Source organism: Ostrinia nubilalis, chromosome 16, assembly GCF_963855985.1.
Source record: "Ostrinia nubilalis chromosome 16, ilOstNubi1.1, whole genome shotgun sequence".
Lineage (NCBI taxonomy): Eukaryota > Metazoa > Arthropoda > Insecta > Lepidoptera > Crambidae > Ostrinia > Ostrinia nubilalis.
This window is the reverse complement of record NC_087103.1, coordinates 8,265,434-8,282,553: the sequence shown is the minus strand read 5'-3', so window position 1 is coordinate 8,282,553 and position 17,120 is coordinate 8,265,434. Positions and strand designations below refer to the sequence as shown.

Genomic DNA, 17,120 nt, shown 5'->3' with positions numbered 1-17,120 from the left:
ATGTATTTCATCTCATAAATTGCTGAATGTTTTAAGCTATTCTTCGAAGAGCTTTAGGAGTTAGTATAGAAAGGTCGCACCTAAAGACACTTCCACTACATGTTTCTCTATGACCAATTAGGAAAACTATCAGAAGCTTTCTAAGCTTTTATAGCAAAAGCCTGACTGAGACCAAACGTTTTATGCGGGGCTTAAATTATCCTTCTTCATTATACAGTAAATTATCATCACTCATTTAAGCTTAAAAAAACAATTGATGTGTGTAATACACATCAATTAAAACTTGCCACGCGAATCGCCGGCGCCACCATTAATTTGACGGCGGAAAATTCAGCTACTTCGCTCATGCGCAACGATAAAATAACGTACGCAGGTGTTGTCATGACTCACTTCCACGTGAGCAGACATATGCGAGCAACAATGAGAAGGACTGACTCACGCGCTTCCATAGACCTAAGGACGACGACATCTGCGGGCCTACTCCGTAATGCAAGTCCATATATTTCAAGATCTGTCGCTTTCGAGCTTGATAGCATCTCCGAAAGAGCGACAGAGACAGTTATAGATGTATTTTGGATCCCTCTCGCTCATGATAGCAGCTGCCAAATTGCCGTCTTAAAGAGTAGACCAGCTGACGCGGATATGAAAGTAGCATTGTCGCGTTTATTTTAAACTCATATCCTTATTACAAATAAGACTCATCCTCATTTTTCGAATTCTTCACGTGTGACTCTTCGATGTCCTTGTTAGCTTTTTCCATTGGATTCGCATGTTTACACTGGTTTATTCCATTAATTTTACTCCACGGCATCTAAATAAACATTTAAATTCTTAATACGATTCTTTAATAGCCCCAATAAGAGAAATTATGTGTTTTAAGTTATTTAGGTATCTCTATACCAAAATTAATAAACGATTTTTCAGCTGCTTACTCGTGAAAACGTGACAAGTTTAAATTATCGGTTTTTAATTAAATTGTTTTGACGCTAAGATAGCATGTAACTAGGGGTTAAATAATATTAAGGTACCTATAATAGTTTTGTTCCAGTTGGTATTGCGACACACTGGGGTGTTTGGGTATAATATTTTAACAAATACCTACCTACTATGATTAATATCGATAAATGATTAGGTAACTAAGGAAAAGGTACCGAGTTCATAAAAACGATTTAGATTAACAATCATCTAATCAATATTTCCGGTTACGATTCATTTATTCATTTGCGATTAATAAAAAAGATCGAATTTACAAAATTCAACATTTGCCTTTTGTTACAAATGCGCAAAATGAAATTAAAAAGCTACCAATATTAATTTACGACTAATAGATAAAAAGATAAAAAAATTAGTTCACATGGACTTAAAAGGCGCAATTCCGAAGATATTAGTCAGAGTAAACAAGATTTGTAAACAAATCGTTAAACGATATACAAGGCTGTTTGATTTTCCGCGGCGCTAATAAGCGAATGTCTAGATAGATATACATACATAGAGATAGTACTATGAGGCATATATGACTCAGAGCTGTGGGAACGTAGATTGGCGGTGGTTTCCGTAGATTGTGCACGTATTACGAAAATAGTGAAGCTTTTAATAGTGACCTATTTATTTAAAAGCCAAAGGTGGAATGTCATTTTTAGCCCATAGCGTGTTTTGTTCAAATATGGAAATGTACCTGGAAATGTTCTTATTACATAAGTAGGTACTATGCAAAATGTGTGATTTGACTGATCAAGAGCGAAGCCTGTCTTCGAAGAATTGCAGTTGATAGAGACTTGAATTGCAGTTGATATTACAAATGTTGTACAGTTAATATTATTAAAGCATTTTCTGTACTCTACCTGAACGAGACAATTCATACTAAATGTAAAGTTTCTAAATAACAGATGTTTAGAATTGTAAGTTGAAGTTATTATTGAAATTCGCAGTAATGATAACGTACCTAATAGACAAGAAAAAATAAGAGCAGAACTTTTTCTGATTCTTCTAGAAGATCATGAAATAATTTACACAAAATATTTTACAATAGAATTATTAAAATAGAATGTAACTTATCCAAAAACATGATTTTACACTAACACTGCTATGTTCTTGTATTGCCATAATATGTTGACAGTCCTTGAAATTTTGTACCAGTCTTTGTATTATTCATTTGTACAAGTGTACTTGTTTCCAAAGAGATCTTTCTAGAACATCTTGTTAAATAAATTCTTATCAAGATTTTATAAGATTACTCATTTGTATTTTTATCAGATTAAAACACATTTTAGAACCATTCGAATGAATCGGAATCTTTAATTGGTGTACGGAAACAAAGAGTGTCAGAAATTGATTTCTAGAACAAAAAGTGATGAAAAAAAATTAAATGAATTTTGTTTCACTCAGATAAATCAAACGTTCTACTTCATGGTTCCTGCATTTTGACCCATTATCGGTTTCTTGGAACTGAATAAATAAAATAAATAATTAATAAAGTATTTTTTTTTGACGTTCATAAGTGCTACTTGTGGTCTAAACTGAATATGTAAATGATTTTGATTTTTTTGATTGGAGGAGGCCTTTGTCCAGCAGTGGACGTCATTTGGCTGAAACGAACGAACGAACGAAAGTAATTAATCTATTCATTAATTTCAAAATGTAAATTCGGAATTCTTTTGTCAACATCATGACTTCCGCTAGTAGAATTCGAAATACGAATTGGCTTGACACCTCGTTGCAGAGAATGACTTTTCAAAAGTGGCGTTCTAATTTTGAATGAGTTCGAAATTTAAATTTCAAAAATAAATGCAGTAATGATATCATCATTGCATGAGAGCGTTCACCTTAGCCTAAGTTAGATCATTGTTTTTCTACACCCACATAGTTGAGTCAATCGGAGGAGTTGTTTATACTTATTACTTTCTAATTTGGCGACGATAGAACCATAATGATTTAAGTACCGATTTAATAAAAGTTTATCAGCAGCTAATGTGCCTTTATTTATTTTATTTATGTGCTCTATGTCCAATTTAAATACATTCTTATAAAAAAAGTTTCTGAGATAACTAATTGCTCTGCTTTTGTGTTACATATTCATATTTTAATAATCCAAAGAATTAAATTTGTGTCTCAAAGAAACATCATTTACAAGTAGTACTTGACTGTCTTACATAATACACCTATGACGTCAAGGCGTCTGATATGGAATATACATAACAATGTGTACTTTGATGCCTACGTCTTCATACTTTACATGCAATTTACAATACAAAAGTCTAGAATATATCATTTCAATGAGTAATGAAAATAAATTAAAAAATCTAAGTAAGTATGTTGACACGAAAATAAATCTTTACAATAGGAATTTCCAAAACAGGTATCATTATTTTGATGATATCCTACTATCCCAACTAATATTATAAATGCGAAAGTAACTCTGTCTGTCTGTCTGCCTGTTACGCTTTCCCGCTTAAACCTCGCAACCGATTTTGATGAAATTTGGCATAGAGATAGTTTGAGTCCCGGGAAAGAACATAGGATAGTTTTTATCCCGGTTTTTGAAACAGGGACGCGCGCGATAAAGTTTTTCTGTGACAGACAAAATTCCACGCGGGCGAAGCCGCGGGCGGAAAGCTAGTAATATTATAAATGCGAAAGTTTGTGTGGATGTTTGTTACTCTTTCACGCAAAAACTACTGAACGGATTGTGATGAAACTTTACAGTATTAATGTTTATAGCCCAGAATAACATATAGGCTATAATTTATGACGATATATCATGACAAACTAAATTTCATGCGGGTGAAACCGCGGGAAAAAGCTAGTAAAATTATAGAATGATATCGATCGTATCTGTTTTCATGTAAAACACTAAATCCTTTGCACATCGAGGAATTTGAACTGCTATCTGGTGTAAAATCTAGATTGTAAAGTAGTCATTAGAATAAATTACTGAAAGTCAATTAACACTTAAAATTATAATAACAATGTCATTTAAATGTTATGATAACTTTCGTATATCTATCGGAGAATTAAAAAAATCAAAGAAATATAGATAAATCTTAGTACGTCATAAAATATTTGAAACTTGATTTTTATTCCATTCATTCCAGTTTAATTAAGATACACGACAACAGATCACACCTATACGTTAATTATTGTTAGATGGAAATCGATTGTATGTGAAAAATGATGTCATAGTTTATTCGCACTTGTAAGTGGAATCTTAGGCGGATTTTTGCGGATCTACCTACGTTATAACATAACATTTCATTAAAATTCATATGAGTTCATGAATACTTTAATTGAATAAAGACTTCTTAAGACCTTTTTGGACCGCAAAGAAAAAAGGGTCAGTTAGATTAGATATGAAATAAAGTCAAATTATTTCAAGTTTTTTATTTTTAAATAAAGATAAAATATATATGTTTTGCTTCACAAAGGTGGGTCAGGTACGTTTGAAGATATAGAAGATTTTCTAATCGACCTTATTTTTCTTTGCGGTTTAGTATATTAATCATTTTGTAACACGAAAATCTTGAAATTTTCTTTATCTTTGACGCCTGATTCAGTTTATCATCATCATAAAACTAGTTTGTTAGCACTATATCACTATGTTCTAAGTTACGCAAAGCCCGACGACCATAAAAGGTCGGCATAAATAAATGCCAAAAGCCAAACGTATCCCAAATGATATCGACACTTCTACAAACGACTCTACCATTTTATCTATAAACGTATCGCTTGATCAGTCTCTACGACAATATTAGTAAGGGACAGTGGGCCAACCGCCCGATGGTTACAAAAATGGCCGGCCTACAAATTTGTCGCTAGCTACAGCATACCAAGTCAACGTTTCGAAACGATCTTGCAACTATTTCTAATCTAGTTTGTATCTATTTTAATTAACCACGCGTTCGAGTCGAGGACCGCATTCCATTCACAATTCGATCGGTCGCTTTGTCTGATATTGTTAAACGTACTTAGGAGTACCATACAAACGACCTCAAAACGGTATTCGACCTAGTCGAGCGTAATCTAGCATAATGCAAGTCGAATTCAAACGCGAAAGTTTACGTTAAAGTAACTCCACCAATCCCATTGAACTTTATCCTATAAGGAATAGAGCTCAGATTATCGTGGAAAAATTGTGGACACGTGCGGAATAGAGGTATTAATGGAGTTGGTACGTAGCAACACAGCGTTCCAGCGCTTTAGAGTTTTGTGGCGTTTTTAGGGCGGTGTATTAGGTAAGCGCTGACAGCGCTGTATCGCTGGGTTTATTCCGACCGCGATGACTCAAGCCTCGGTAAACAGTATGCGGGGACGATGAGTCACCGTTTTACACATTCGCGTATAGCGTTTGTGTAGTGTTGTCAGTCTACAGTTGGGCTCAAGCAAGCGAACGGTTCTAGGCGTTTATACCGCAGGTTTAACTGCCAAATGCCTAGATATAAACATCAATCGGGTAGATAAGCTACTCAACAACAAACCTTTAGTGTAACAAGAACAAGTTTGTGTGAAAGTGTTTTATTCTAGTTGTGTGTGTGTAGGCAGTGAGACGGTCGATAAAGTTGGTGATCGTTCTGTGCTATTTGTGGATTCCTTACATACTATTGGATTTGTGTAAAGGTGGATTAAAGGTGTAACAATGCCGTCAAACAAGAAACTTGTGTCCAAAATGCGACAGATATTCCAGTGGATTTTGGTGGCTCATGTGGTAAGAGTTTAGATGTTTTAATATACCTAATTAATTAGAATTAGAATAGCTGCTATTCTACCTTTATATTTTGAAACAGATGGACATATCATTATTTTCTAAAACATAAAAATAATACAAGTAGAGTTTTGAAATAGGTGGTGGTGGAATGTACCTATATAGGTTAATTAATTAAAATTCGAGGTTAAATAATTGGATAAGTATTTAATTTGAACAATTTATATTTTTTTATCATCTAACTCGTTTAAAGAAGACATATCAGTTAAATGAAGCATAAAGAGCGAAAATTGGAAGACCAGTAGCTATTGATTGTAAAGGTCAGCCAATCTCGGGGGCTGACTTAACTCTGTTACGAGTTCGAAGAGCAAAGTTTGCTCCCCGATAGAACAATCTTTTGTCTTTCAAAACCGTCTGAAACAATTTCAGCAGCCACCGTAGGGACTTCACATTTATTTGTTCTTACACAAAATGTGATGACGAATATACCAAACTCTCCAAAACCAAGTTCTAAAAGCCAGTTCGTATGACTGAGAGCTCTTAACATTCACAAAGATTTATCTTCATCTCATCCGGTGCTTTACAACACCATTCAAACAACTCGCCTTACACAACCCCGGACGCTGACAGATGAAGAACTATAACAAAAGAAACAAATTTGATCAGTGACCCTTTGTCACGGTGACAGCGAAGCCACATTGTCAAGGAATCTATTCACAGCGCGACAAAGGCTTAGCACAACCATTCAACGTGAACACGAAAGAGTTGACTAACATTAATTGGAATGCAATCAGTAAAAAATATCAAAATTGTTTTCTAAGTCCAACTAAGTTAAAAGTACGATGACCTTTTCAAGGAGGTGTTCAAAATTTCTTCCATAATTGCTCCCTTCATAAGGGTCTACTCAAGAGACCCCCGTCCCTTTGGGTGATTTGGACTTGCAACTTAGTAATTAAGCTTATTTCCTCTGCTTGTTTTGTCGTTTGCGACAATTTTGCCTCATCTCAAGCACTCTCTACGAAAATACGTGATATAAACTGCGTCTGTCGTTGCATTAAAAATAGCGACGTGAAATGAGCTGGCAATCTTAAAAATACTCGGATGTTTTCTGATTTGTCATTAAAAAGGAATCCTTCCCGGTATATTTACCGGGCTAGACTTATCAGAGACGTGCAGGGCTTCGCGCCAACAGTTTGCTCGGGTGGATAATTGGAAAGCACGTCCGCGAAGCCTATGAAAGTGAAAGAATAAAACACGAATCTGTTTAATTCAGTTCTGCGGAGCCTGTTTGCGGTCTCTGGTTTGCTGAACGTGACCAGACGGTGGTTGGAAGCAGGGAATGACCGCGCCAATTGTCGACAGAGCAATACGATGAAATCTAACGAACTCGCCCTTGTTGAATTCCATTTTTGAAACAGCAAATACGCTTCTCCACTTTTCACTGTTTGCTTGGTGAACGACTTACGTTCATTTGTTTTCAATCAGAAAAACAATTGAACAGATACGGTAGTAGATATTTGTTATTGTAAACAAAACTAGCATCACAACGTGTCTTGGTGACTACATGAGTCACATTTGCCTCAGAATATGCTAAAGCTCACAAGGCATGCGAGATTATTTATTTGCGCACTCTTGGCACACCCACATATTGCGAGTTGAAAAAGTCATGATAAAAACATATAAATTAAAAACTATTTATATTGTGTCACATGAAAAACGTTCTGTCCGATGCGCCAGTTCGACTTAAATTAATCATAGGATTAACCTCTGAGTGCTGAAAAGGCTGCAAGTTATTTCGGGATTCTTGAAGAAAAAAACAAAACACTCTCCACAGTTGGTTGAGGCTGAAAAATCAATGACCTATGGTTATGGGCATGGTAATGCGAAGTCACGCGACGAGCTATTTCGGGTCGTTCAGGAGGCGTGTCTCCAGTATAACGGCATGACTCACAGCCGTCTGAAAGTTGCGTCTTGTCCCACATCCTCATGCTGCTAGCATTACTCATCGGGGAACATTTATTTTGACGTCCCTTTTCTTTTTTCAAAGGTCGTTTGAGGTTAAGTGCCTGTATATTGTTGGGACTTTAATTAATGACTATACGGTTACGAACTTTTTTGCGTCATACGTCATACGCTCTGGAATATTACCTAATTGAAAGGTTATCGATTCGTTGTTGAAATAAGAGCAACCACACTAAGATTACGACACTGTTCGTTTATTTTATCAAAGAATTCGAATAACAAGAATCAGAAGTTACATAAATAGGCACGTTGTTCTCACAGGCATTCTGGGGATTTATTTTTATCGAATTTATATGAACGTGTCAATTCTCAATCCTAAGTTGTGACTCACGTGAGCCTATCAAAATACTTCAAAGTGTTTGAAATTACACACCCAGCTCATGATTCTGGTCCTGCATTCCAAGACGCTTAATCATCATCTCTAGGACATCACACGTCTTTAGTTTTATTACGGCTATAAAATATTTAAACGCGTTCCTGTTTAAGAGTTATGTATGGGTGAATTAATCTCCTATTTCCTTGTACGCTCCACGTCGATACTACAGGCAAGGTCTGTATTGTTTTTGTCTTATCTTCCTTCCTAGATTGTTCTCTCGATTTCAATAGCAATAACTGGTTCCAATTGTAATGATCTCTTTGTTTAAAAGGAGAAGTAAGAATGCATAAAAGATAAAAGTAGTTATCAACAACCTCGAATAGCTGCTGTCATCAATGACATTATCATCCTTAATAATATTTGCCTTGTACACCCACTTTAATAACGTTGTTTGCTTTACAAACCCATTCTTATTTGAATCTAATTGAAACAAGATAAATAAAGTATTTTATCTAGAACTACAATATTTATAAATATGATAATTTAAAGATGCCTTTAGAAACATTAATGGCACCTACGAGATACAGCTCGTTAAAATGAAGTCGGCTAATTAGATATCCTTTAGCGAACCCCTAGTTAAGCAAGGCAGACCTCGTCCCGACCATGTTATTACGTCTACCTAAACTCAGGAAATGGGCTGTTGACTAGTATCCCCCATTATACGATACAATTGATGAACGGACGAACGCGGGCATGTGTGCTTGAGCTCAATTCAATTTGATCCCTTTCGCAGTAACCCTTGCGCTTGAATGCCGGCATTGATTTGAATCAGTAAATAAAACTGACTGCGTAGGGCAGGATATACCTCTAGGTATAGCTCGATTAGGGTCCACTAGTGAACTGCTTTGTGAGCTGGAATTAAAAACAAAAGACGGTCTGATTGAAGTGATTGTCCCGAGAATTTGAGTATCAGCATGATGAGTAATCGATTAAATGTTTTAGTGCAACTGTACTTAAAGCACTCATAATATTGGTGATTCTTTTTGGATTACTGATAACGCTGAATAATTATCCAGTTCAAATGTACCTACTTTAGTTGATAAGTTCTGTTATATTTAAAGCGTACTACTGAGATATGAGCGTAAATCTATTGAGATTTAATAACGTCTCAGCATTTGTGCTCAGTTTAATTGATTCATAATTACCGCCTTTTGTTTCGACGAAATTAAGCATCGGGCGAAATATGCTAATGGGCGGAAATCTCTGTAGACATCGCAAATCAAAATGGGGTAACATGGCAGCCGCTTAATTATGTAAATAAATTTTCATGCATAGCAAGGAATCGTTAAACAATGCGCCAGATGAAGCCTACCCTTCCTATAAAAGTTTGAATAAAGAGCAGCCCTTATCCCGGAGGCGGTCTTCCTATTTTTATTTTTCGAATTATTTCTTTCATGGCATTCTCTAAATTTTAAGGGCATTGTTTTGGCCAGTTAAGGACGTGGGTTGGGTGGAAATGTGACCCTTGAGTTACGAAAGACAACGAGGAGTAATATGATATTACTTTTTTTGAATATAAAAAGGTTTTTGACAACAATACTGTCTTTTTGGAGGGTATTGGCCAGCAGTCAGCATTGTTGGAAAAGGCGCATACAACTTAACTAAGTAAAGTGATTAATCATACAAACAGGCTACATGATAAAACTAAAAAAAATCCTTCAAAGTTTTTATTGAAATCTGTGACGAATTTCTATTTCATTACCAAGGAATCCTAATATGGAAAAAACAAACGTCAGAAACAAAGTCATTTAGTTGTCGGTTGTGCGTCGGCTCTATGCAAGTAAAACGATTCGCCATGAATACGTTTACGTTTCGTCACGAATTCCTTGCGTAAACTCTTACGCAACTACGATACGCGTACGCTGAACTTACGAGTCTAGTAATACATATAATAAGACAATTTACATCTTATTGTTTTGTCTCTGGCGCTTAACTTTGTAACTGTTAACTTCTAAATTCTATCATTTTGTACGACGATAGCCGAATGGTGAAGGTGCCGGGAGGAACGCGAGTTCGATTCCCGCCTGCCGGTCGACTATTATGGTGGACCCACTCGTAACACAAGCATATTTAACTTACTACGAGGGGTTAGCGAGATTATTAGACATTTGTAATTATAATTCACTAATATGTATTTTTTTTAAATCAACAAACGAAGCGAATCTTCCGATTTCTGTAGGCACGCTCGCTGATTAAAAACTTTTTTTACACCGCGTTAATATAAAACAATACTTCTGCTAATGAACACGAGGCTTAACGTAAACAACTGAGGTTCAATCCTTTGAGCGCCAGTAATTTAACCTTTAATGAGAGGGACCGTGTGTCCGGAGGCGCGGAAGCGGGATCTCATCACTGTCTCTAATGGCCTGAAACAACCCTCGGGTTAAACAGATATCATCTTATTAAACATCCGAGAAAAACAGTGTGATTCAAGCCGAAATCGACCTAATTGATTTTACTGAGTTTCCATTTGGAACGGACTGCCAGATAGGAGAAAATACCTATTAAGATACATACATACATTCGCAGGGTATGAGTAACTCTAATCAATAATGAATTAAAACGATTGCGCTATCGCTGTTATCAACTCATATTCTTTCTTCCATATAAGATCCGAGTAAAAATAGAAACATCGACGCCCTAAACCATGAATCACTGCAAAATTTCGTAAACCTGCCCAACACAATCCCGGTCACCATAAAAATTTGTCATCGCACATACGAACTAAATTCGGCGGTGTCCCTCGCAATGTTATCACCTCATCGTATCGTCGATGCAGGCACAATATCTCATAATATTCTTTATACCTTCCCATAAACAGAACGGGCGCTGTAACGACGATCTCGCCCCTCAGATGAACGGCTAACCGTCCGGCCGTTTTGGTCCTCGGATATGTGACCGCTGCATTTTATTACCTCTTTACTCCGCCACATAATCGGCGTTCTTGATAAAGGGCTTCTTCCCACTAATAGTCACTTAGTATGCGATCGGATGGAGAAAAGTTTTGCCATTACTGATTTATGCGGTTTAATGAGATTTCCGGCGCCAGTGATCCATATTCAGTATTATCTTCGTTGCGTGTTATTACTTTACTTGGTATTCCGAAACTCTCTTCAAATCATTATGTAACTACGTCTCAATATTCTTTATTGGAAAACAGATATTAACGGTCTGTTTGTTATTGTTTCAGGTTGAATTCATAGAAGCATACTGCACGCCACGTGACACCGCCAGACGTTCCCCACTGCGCAGCCGCCGCTCCCGCGAGCCGCGCCGTTCGCCAGACACATCCAAATGGCGCTACGACACCCGCCGCGGCTACGACTTTGACTCGTCCCGTCGCCCGTACGACTACGACTCGCGTCGGTACTACGGTCGCGACTACGACGGCGATTCGGGGAGACGCGCGGAGTTCGACGCGGAGTCCGCGCGACGTAGGGCGGACTACGAGTCGGCTAGGAGGACTGACTTCGACTTGTCAGCGCCTGGCGTGTCCAGGAGGAGTCCCGAGAGCGCTCCAGAAGGATCCGCTGATTCCCCGCCAGAACCGGCGCCGTCAGCGCCACTGAGACACGAGAGACAGGCCAGACACCGATCTCAACAATATTACGAATCAGGTAAGTTATTGATACTTGATTTTTGAGTTTTAGCTGCTGCTTGCTAAAATAAATATAGGGCTTTTTATTAGGCAAAACAATCGATAACATGCAAGCTATGTTGACGGGTTTAGTCATGATGTCATATTTATTAGGCATTTAACTGCTAGTTCGTTGCATCGCGGGACCGAGCTAGACTTTGTTTTGTGGTTTTTGGCGTCAACAAGCCACAAAATGTTTATGAACGGAATACCTACTAATGAGCCATTGACCATTCATTCATAAACGTAATTGGATTCTATTTCCGTTAGCGCTGATTGTGTTTAGCAAAGCATCGCAACAAAACCTATGTTGGCATGATGGTTCCGGCGAATTACGGCAATGTTCACTAATGAATGCAGTAATTTGATACTGATAGCACGCATTGGAAATATTACGTTTCTACGCTGATTAAATTCCTAATGATTGTTCCGAACGCATGATGTTCCATGACAGTGATTGAGTTGAAAAACAACAATAGTTTTTATTTTAACTTCAACTCACTTTGATTTCACTTTTACATAGTTGAAACTAACTTAAAATTTTTCATTGTTCTTTCTGACACAGTTGCAAGTATTTTTTTCATTTCGGCTACATTTTCCTTGTGAGCTTTTTCGTTGTAAGGACCATATCCTAGCTCATCTCGAGTTTCGTAGACAATGGGTCCTTTCTCGGCGGGTAACAATCGCGGTGGAGCCTAGTTAAAGCTTTGTTCAGCCTCAGCGAAATCCTGAAAGTCTGGTTTTAGCCAGATCTGTTAAAGTGACAAATTTCTTGCAGAAGTTTGCCGAAAGCTTTTGAGATTTTGAGTTGTGAGATTGTTCGTTAAGTGTGTCAGTTTACTTTATTAAAGGATGCCGTTTAACACATTGTAAAATTAAATATTGTAGATATCCAAATAAACACATAAATTAGAAAAATTGGATTGGCACTAGTTATTTTTTTTTTAACATTAAAAGTCGCATTTCAAACTAAATTTTAAATAACTTGAAAAATCTAAATACCTTCGTGGGGTGTAAATGGAATTGCCTACTTATATTGTTATTATTAAAATAGCGATAATATCAAAACTCCCTGATTAAATATTAACGATCATTATGTAACATCTAATGTACCATATTCTGCAAATAAATAATTTGAATTTGAATTTGAATTTGAATACATATAGTAGGTACGTGAAAGAACAAAAAAAAATTTTTTGTAATAATTAGTTTGTTATAATTATCAGCTTACAGTTACAATATCAAAGTTCATATTGTGTTGTTCAAAATAAACGTGAACAAGTCGCGTAATTATTTGACGTGAATTCCGAATAAGTACCTATTCTAGTAAACCGTGGTTTTGTCATAACTCGAAATACTTTTTTGCATCAGAAGTCTTTATAGAGCAAGCCGCTATAGTATCGGAAAAACAATAGCAAGTTTTAATCATCCCTTTTGTCGCTTGTTCATCCGTCTAGACAGAAAAAATTACCTAGCTAATAAGCCTAGTGATAGTACTATAGGTAGATGATTCAACTTTTTATTTAAAACTTCACTGACACATTTATACGATGAGAGATAAAAAGATGATAAATTAGGTAGGATTATAATTTTTAGTAAGTATCTATAAGATAATGACAAATACTTTTTGTCTTTAAAGTGACTAGCATAAATGGAAAGCACTCGAAACTTTAACCTACAAAAGATTTCTAAAAGCACAAACTGGAACTAGTCCCAAATATCAATGAAAGTGATTGCATAAATTGCTCAAATCCGTCCGTTGGTAACGCCTAAAAATCCTTTCACTTTAATCAGTCATCTCAGCTGCTAATATTATGTGACCTCCGAATGCGATTTCTGAAAGACATTTAACACGTTAATCGCGGCAATTTAACAAATTTCGCGTCGCTGGTCATCCACGCGTAAAAGCAATTACTACACGTAATGACGTCACTTACTCCGCCACCCCACTGCCGAGTGCTAATAGACAATTTGCCCACTTTTTGACGTCGTTTTGTTCGCAAATGTCACGGCTGACGCCGAAATTGGTGATGACTTTACAATACCAACCCTTCAGCATTAAATTCACCCTGATAAGTTGAAGTCATTAAATATTATTAAAAAGAAATGATTGCGATATGAAAAATAATAGATTTGAATAAAACATGGAAAATAATATTCTACTTACAGTAATCCCGACCTATTATATTGAAAACAATGCTGCAAACCATTTAAATGAGCCGACAGAAAAATGCGGAATTAAAAACAATGAACAAAGACGTCACGGCTTGGCGAAAACATTGAAAAAAGTTTATTATAAAATGGCAAGCCATACTAAACTTGTCCTGCGATTCGTTAGTTCTTTCGTTTCGCGAGTTTTAAATCCAGACTTTTATGTTCATGATGCATTCAGAAGGAGCCCTTTGTTGCGAGAGGCAAGGAATTCTCATTAGGCTGTTCCTACGGCTTTGAAATAACATTAGCTTCATGTACGAGGGGACTAATGAACTCAAAAATACGAAACGTACTCTTACTAAACGCTTTACACACTCGCGGTGCTTTTCCTCTCATCTTAAGTCTTGATATAAGCACGCTTAAAGGAACTTTGTCCCTTACTGAACACAATTCAACTTAAGCAAATTTAAAATTAGGTACATTTTCGTGGAAATATCTAAATTTTTATCCCCAAAGCTTGTAAGAGATTACATTTTTCTCAACAATCGGATTTTCAAAGACATATAAAGGCAAAAGCCGGATGCTCATTTAAATGACGCTACTTGAGACGCTCGAGACAACCTCAGACGTTAGAGGATAAGTCGAGAATTTGCGTCTAGCTCGTTAACGACCCCATAGTTTACCGTATTGGCTCTTTATGGCAGCTTTGTGTATTTTTCAGATTCTTTTTCACTTTTAAATTTTGCTTAACTTTGGCATTTCTATTGTTCTAGAAACATCATCCGACGACAGATCTTCATCATCAGAGGAAGAAGACGACGAATTTGGTGAATTCGATCCTTTCGCCACTGCTCCGTCTTTACATTCGCCTGACAGTGGTCGCTCAGACCCACGATACGCGAACGCGCCACGAAGAAACCCAAGCCCTTACTACTACGGTGATTTATTCAAAACTGCGCCTCCGCCACCAGCGCCATCAGCACCAACGGCTTCGACTACTTCGTCCTCGCGTGGTCCTAGATACAGGAAGTCTGCCAGTCTTGACGCACCCCACGTTGCTCCAAGACCAAATCTGCCTAAGCGGTTCTCAGTAGCCGAAGATGGCTTCCGTGAGCTAGAGCGGTCGTCATCTTCGTCCGGGGAGAGCGCGTGGATGCCGCCGAGGCGCCGCGGGCGCGACGCGGCCGGCTGCGCGTGCGCCGCGCCCGAAGATGTAGAGGAGCATCGTTCTTCTCGTAGCGTCTTTTACGTGCCGGCGCCGCTGCCTCGCTGGCCGCAAGAGATGACCTCTCGCCAGATATATGAGACGGCCTTTGACTGCAAAATCGCCCGCTCCGACGATGACTTGGACGACTTTGATCGTGTCAGCAACCATCCAGCCCTTTTACAAGCTGAGGACCGCAAGGTTATTTCATCCGCGTCCTCGGCTTTCGAAGCCGTCGAACGCAGTGAACCAGATTATAAAGGCCGCCGCAAGGTGACCATGAAAACTGATAGCGTACGACGCTCTAAGATTCCAACAATCCGTCAAAAGAGGGAAAATGAGACTGCTTGTGCTCTGTCGGAAGAACTGGAAAAGGTACACATTGAAGAAGAAGAGCGAACTGCGTCAACTTCTCAACTTCCCCTCAGAGGTTATACTCCCTCACCACCGTCAACTGCTCCTCTACCCGCAAAATTTCAAAAAGACGGGTCAGCCATGAACAGTATAAAAAGCGCCCCGAATCTGCCCCAATCTCAACCAGCGCATCCTCGTCTTAAAGACTTAAGGTTACCCGTGAAGTCACTGAGGGCTCGGGAAACTCCTACAAGTAGTGACGCAAGTATGGCTGACGTCAAAGGTTCAGCATCAACTGAGCTGAATATCGGCCAGAGACTGAGGGATTCCAGTCGCGAGTCCCGAGATGGTGAGGAGGAGAGGCAATCAAAAGACGGTATTTTTTTAGAGATTAAGGGCCGACCCACTTCCGATTCAGACACACCTGAACTGAATCGATATTCGGGGCCAAAGGGGGTCGGCCCTATAATGGAGTTTAAGGGAAGGCCTGGAGTAGCCCGTCCGCGTCGTAAATATTCAAGTACAGAGAGTATGGCTACAAGCAGTAGTGGAGGAAGTATGGAATCACTCCGAAGTAGCAATAGTGAAGGAGATCGCAGCAGCAGTAGCTCAGAGAGTCGTCACTCTTCTTCTCTGAGTTCCCACAGCTCGGACTCGGGAAACGTGCCGTTCACTAAATCTCATCACATGCAACTGTCGGGGTTTGGGCACCATCCAAATAAACTTCACATATTAAGCCCTATATCTGATAAGTCATCTCAAGAACCTGCTTCCGAAACATCCGATAACAACAAAAATAATAACTCTCAAAAAGTATCTCCGGAGGACGCCGAGACTGGAAACACAACAATACAAACTACTGTTGAAATTGTAGCGAAGCCAAAACGCCGGGCATTACAAAACAGGAATTTATTGAATCTTACATTCAGACATTCCACGACAGGCGATGCAGAAATTCAAGGCTCCGATAGTGGTATTTCGATTCATTCTAGAGAAGGAGTCGATTCACGAAATGCATTTATCAATTTCAAGAATAGTAACACTGAGGAAGAACGTAAAGATGAAGATCTGGATATTTCTGACCTTCCATTCGACATGCCTAAACTGAGAAGGCGACGAGCCGAAGCCGAAGCCGACCTACGATCCTTGCCATTTGATATGCCGAAGCTACGCCGAAAACTGCGCGGCCAATCATTGCAATTAAATAATGATTTTGGAGGAGCCATATCCAACGCTTCTTCTAGCCAGAGCGTCCAGGATTTAAATCAAGGTCAGTTTATTTCTTTAGACACAGTTTTATTTCTTTGATTTTTACAAGATGAAGCTAACAGTAGAGTTTCCCAAGTTTTTTTTTGTAATTCGATTACATGTCACAATCATTTTCGTGTCAATCTTGGAAGGTACTACAGAAGGGCCTGTCAGTTTACGTAAATCTTAGATTCATCCTAATTCGAAGCGATCTCGACCACATTATGCCGATTAAGACGTATGACTCCAGATTGCTCCACACGAAATTCTCTGGTCCGACGCCCTCCCAATATTTAATTTGCTTGAGTGCCTTTTGAGGGAAGTTTTTCCTGTACATGTTGCGAGCAATTTGTATCCGTTCACTTGAGTTTAAGAGTTCGCAACCACGGAAGATCGCGTGTTTCACTCAAAATGAGATGTGGCATTTAAG

General features: G+C 38.2%; 1 protein-coding gene across 2 annotated transcripts in view; it reads left to right on the top strand.

Annotated features, from left to right (window-relative positions):
• Window positions 1-17,120, top strand: part of LOC135079335 (serine/arginine repetitive matrix protein 1) — a 233,027-nt gene that overhangs the window by 212,620 nt on the left and 3,287 nt on the right. Inside the window, exons 1-3 of one of the 2 annotated variants that reach the window (XM_063973968.1) lie at window positions 5,327-5,698; window positions 11,284-11,710; window positions 14,658-16,712. In XM_063973968.1, the coding sequence (XP_063830038.1) occupies window positions 5,630-5,698; window positions 11,284-11,710; window positions 14,658-16,712 (2,551 nt within the window). In that variant the 5' untranslated portion in view covers window positions 5,327-5,629. Of the gene's footprint in view, window positions 1-5,326; window positions 5,699-11,283; window positions 11,711-14,657; window positions 16,713-17,120 lie in introns of those variants that run through there. The other variant, XM_063973967.1, reaches the window with a different exon arrangement.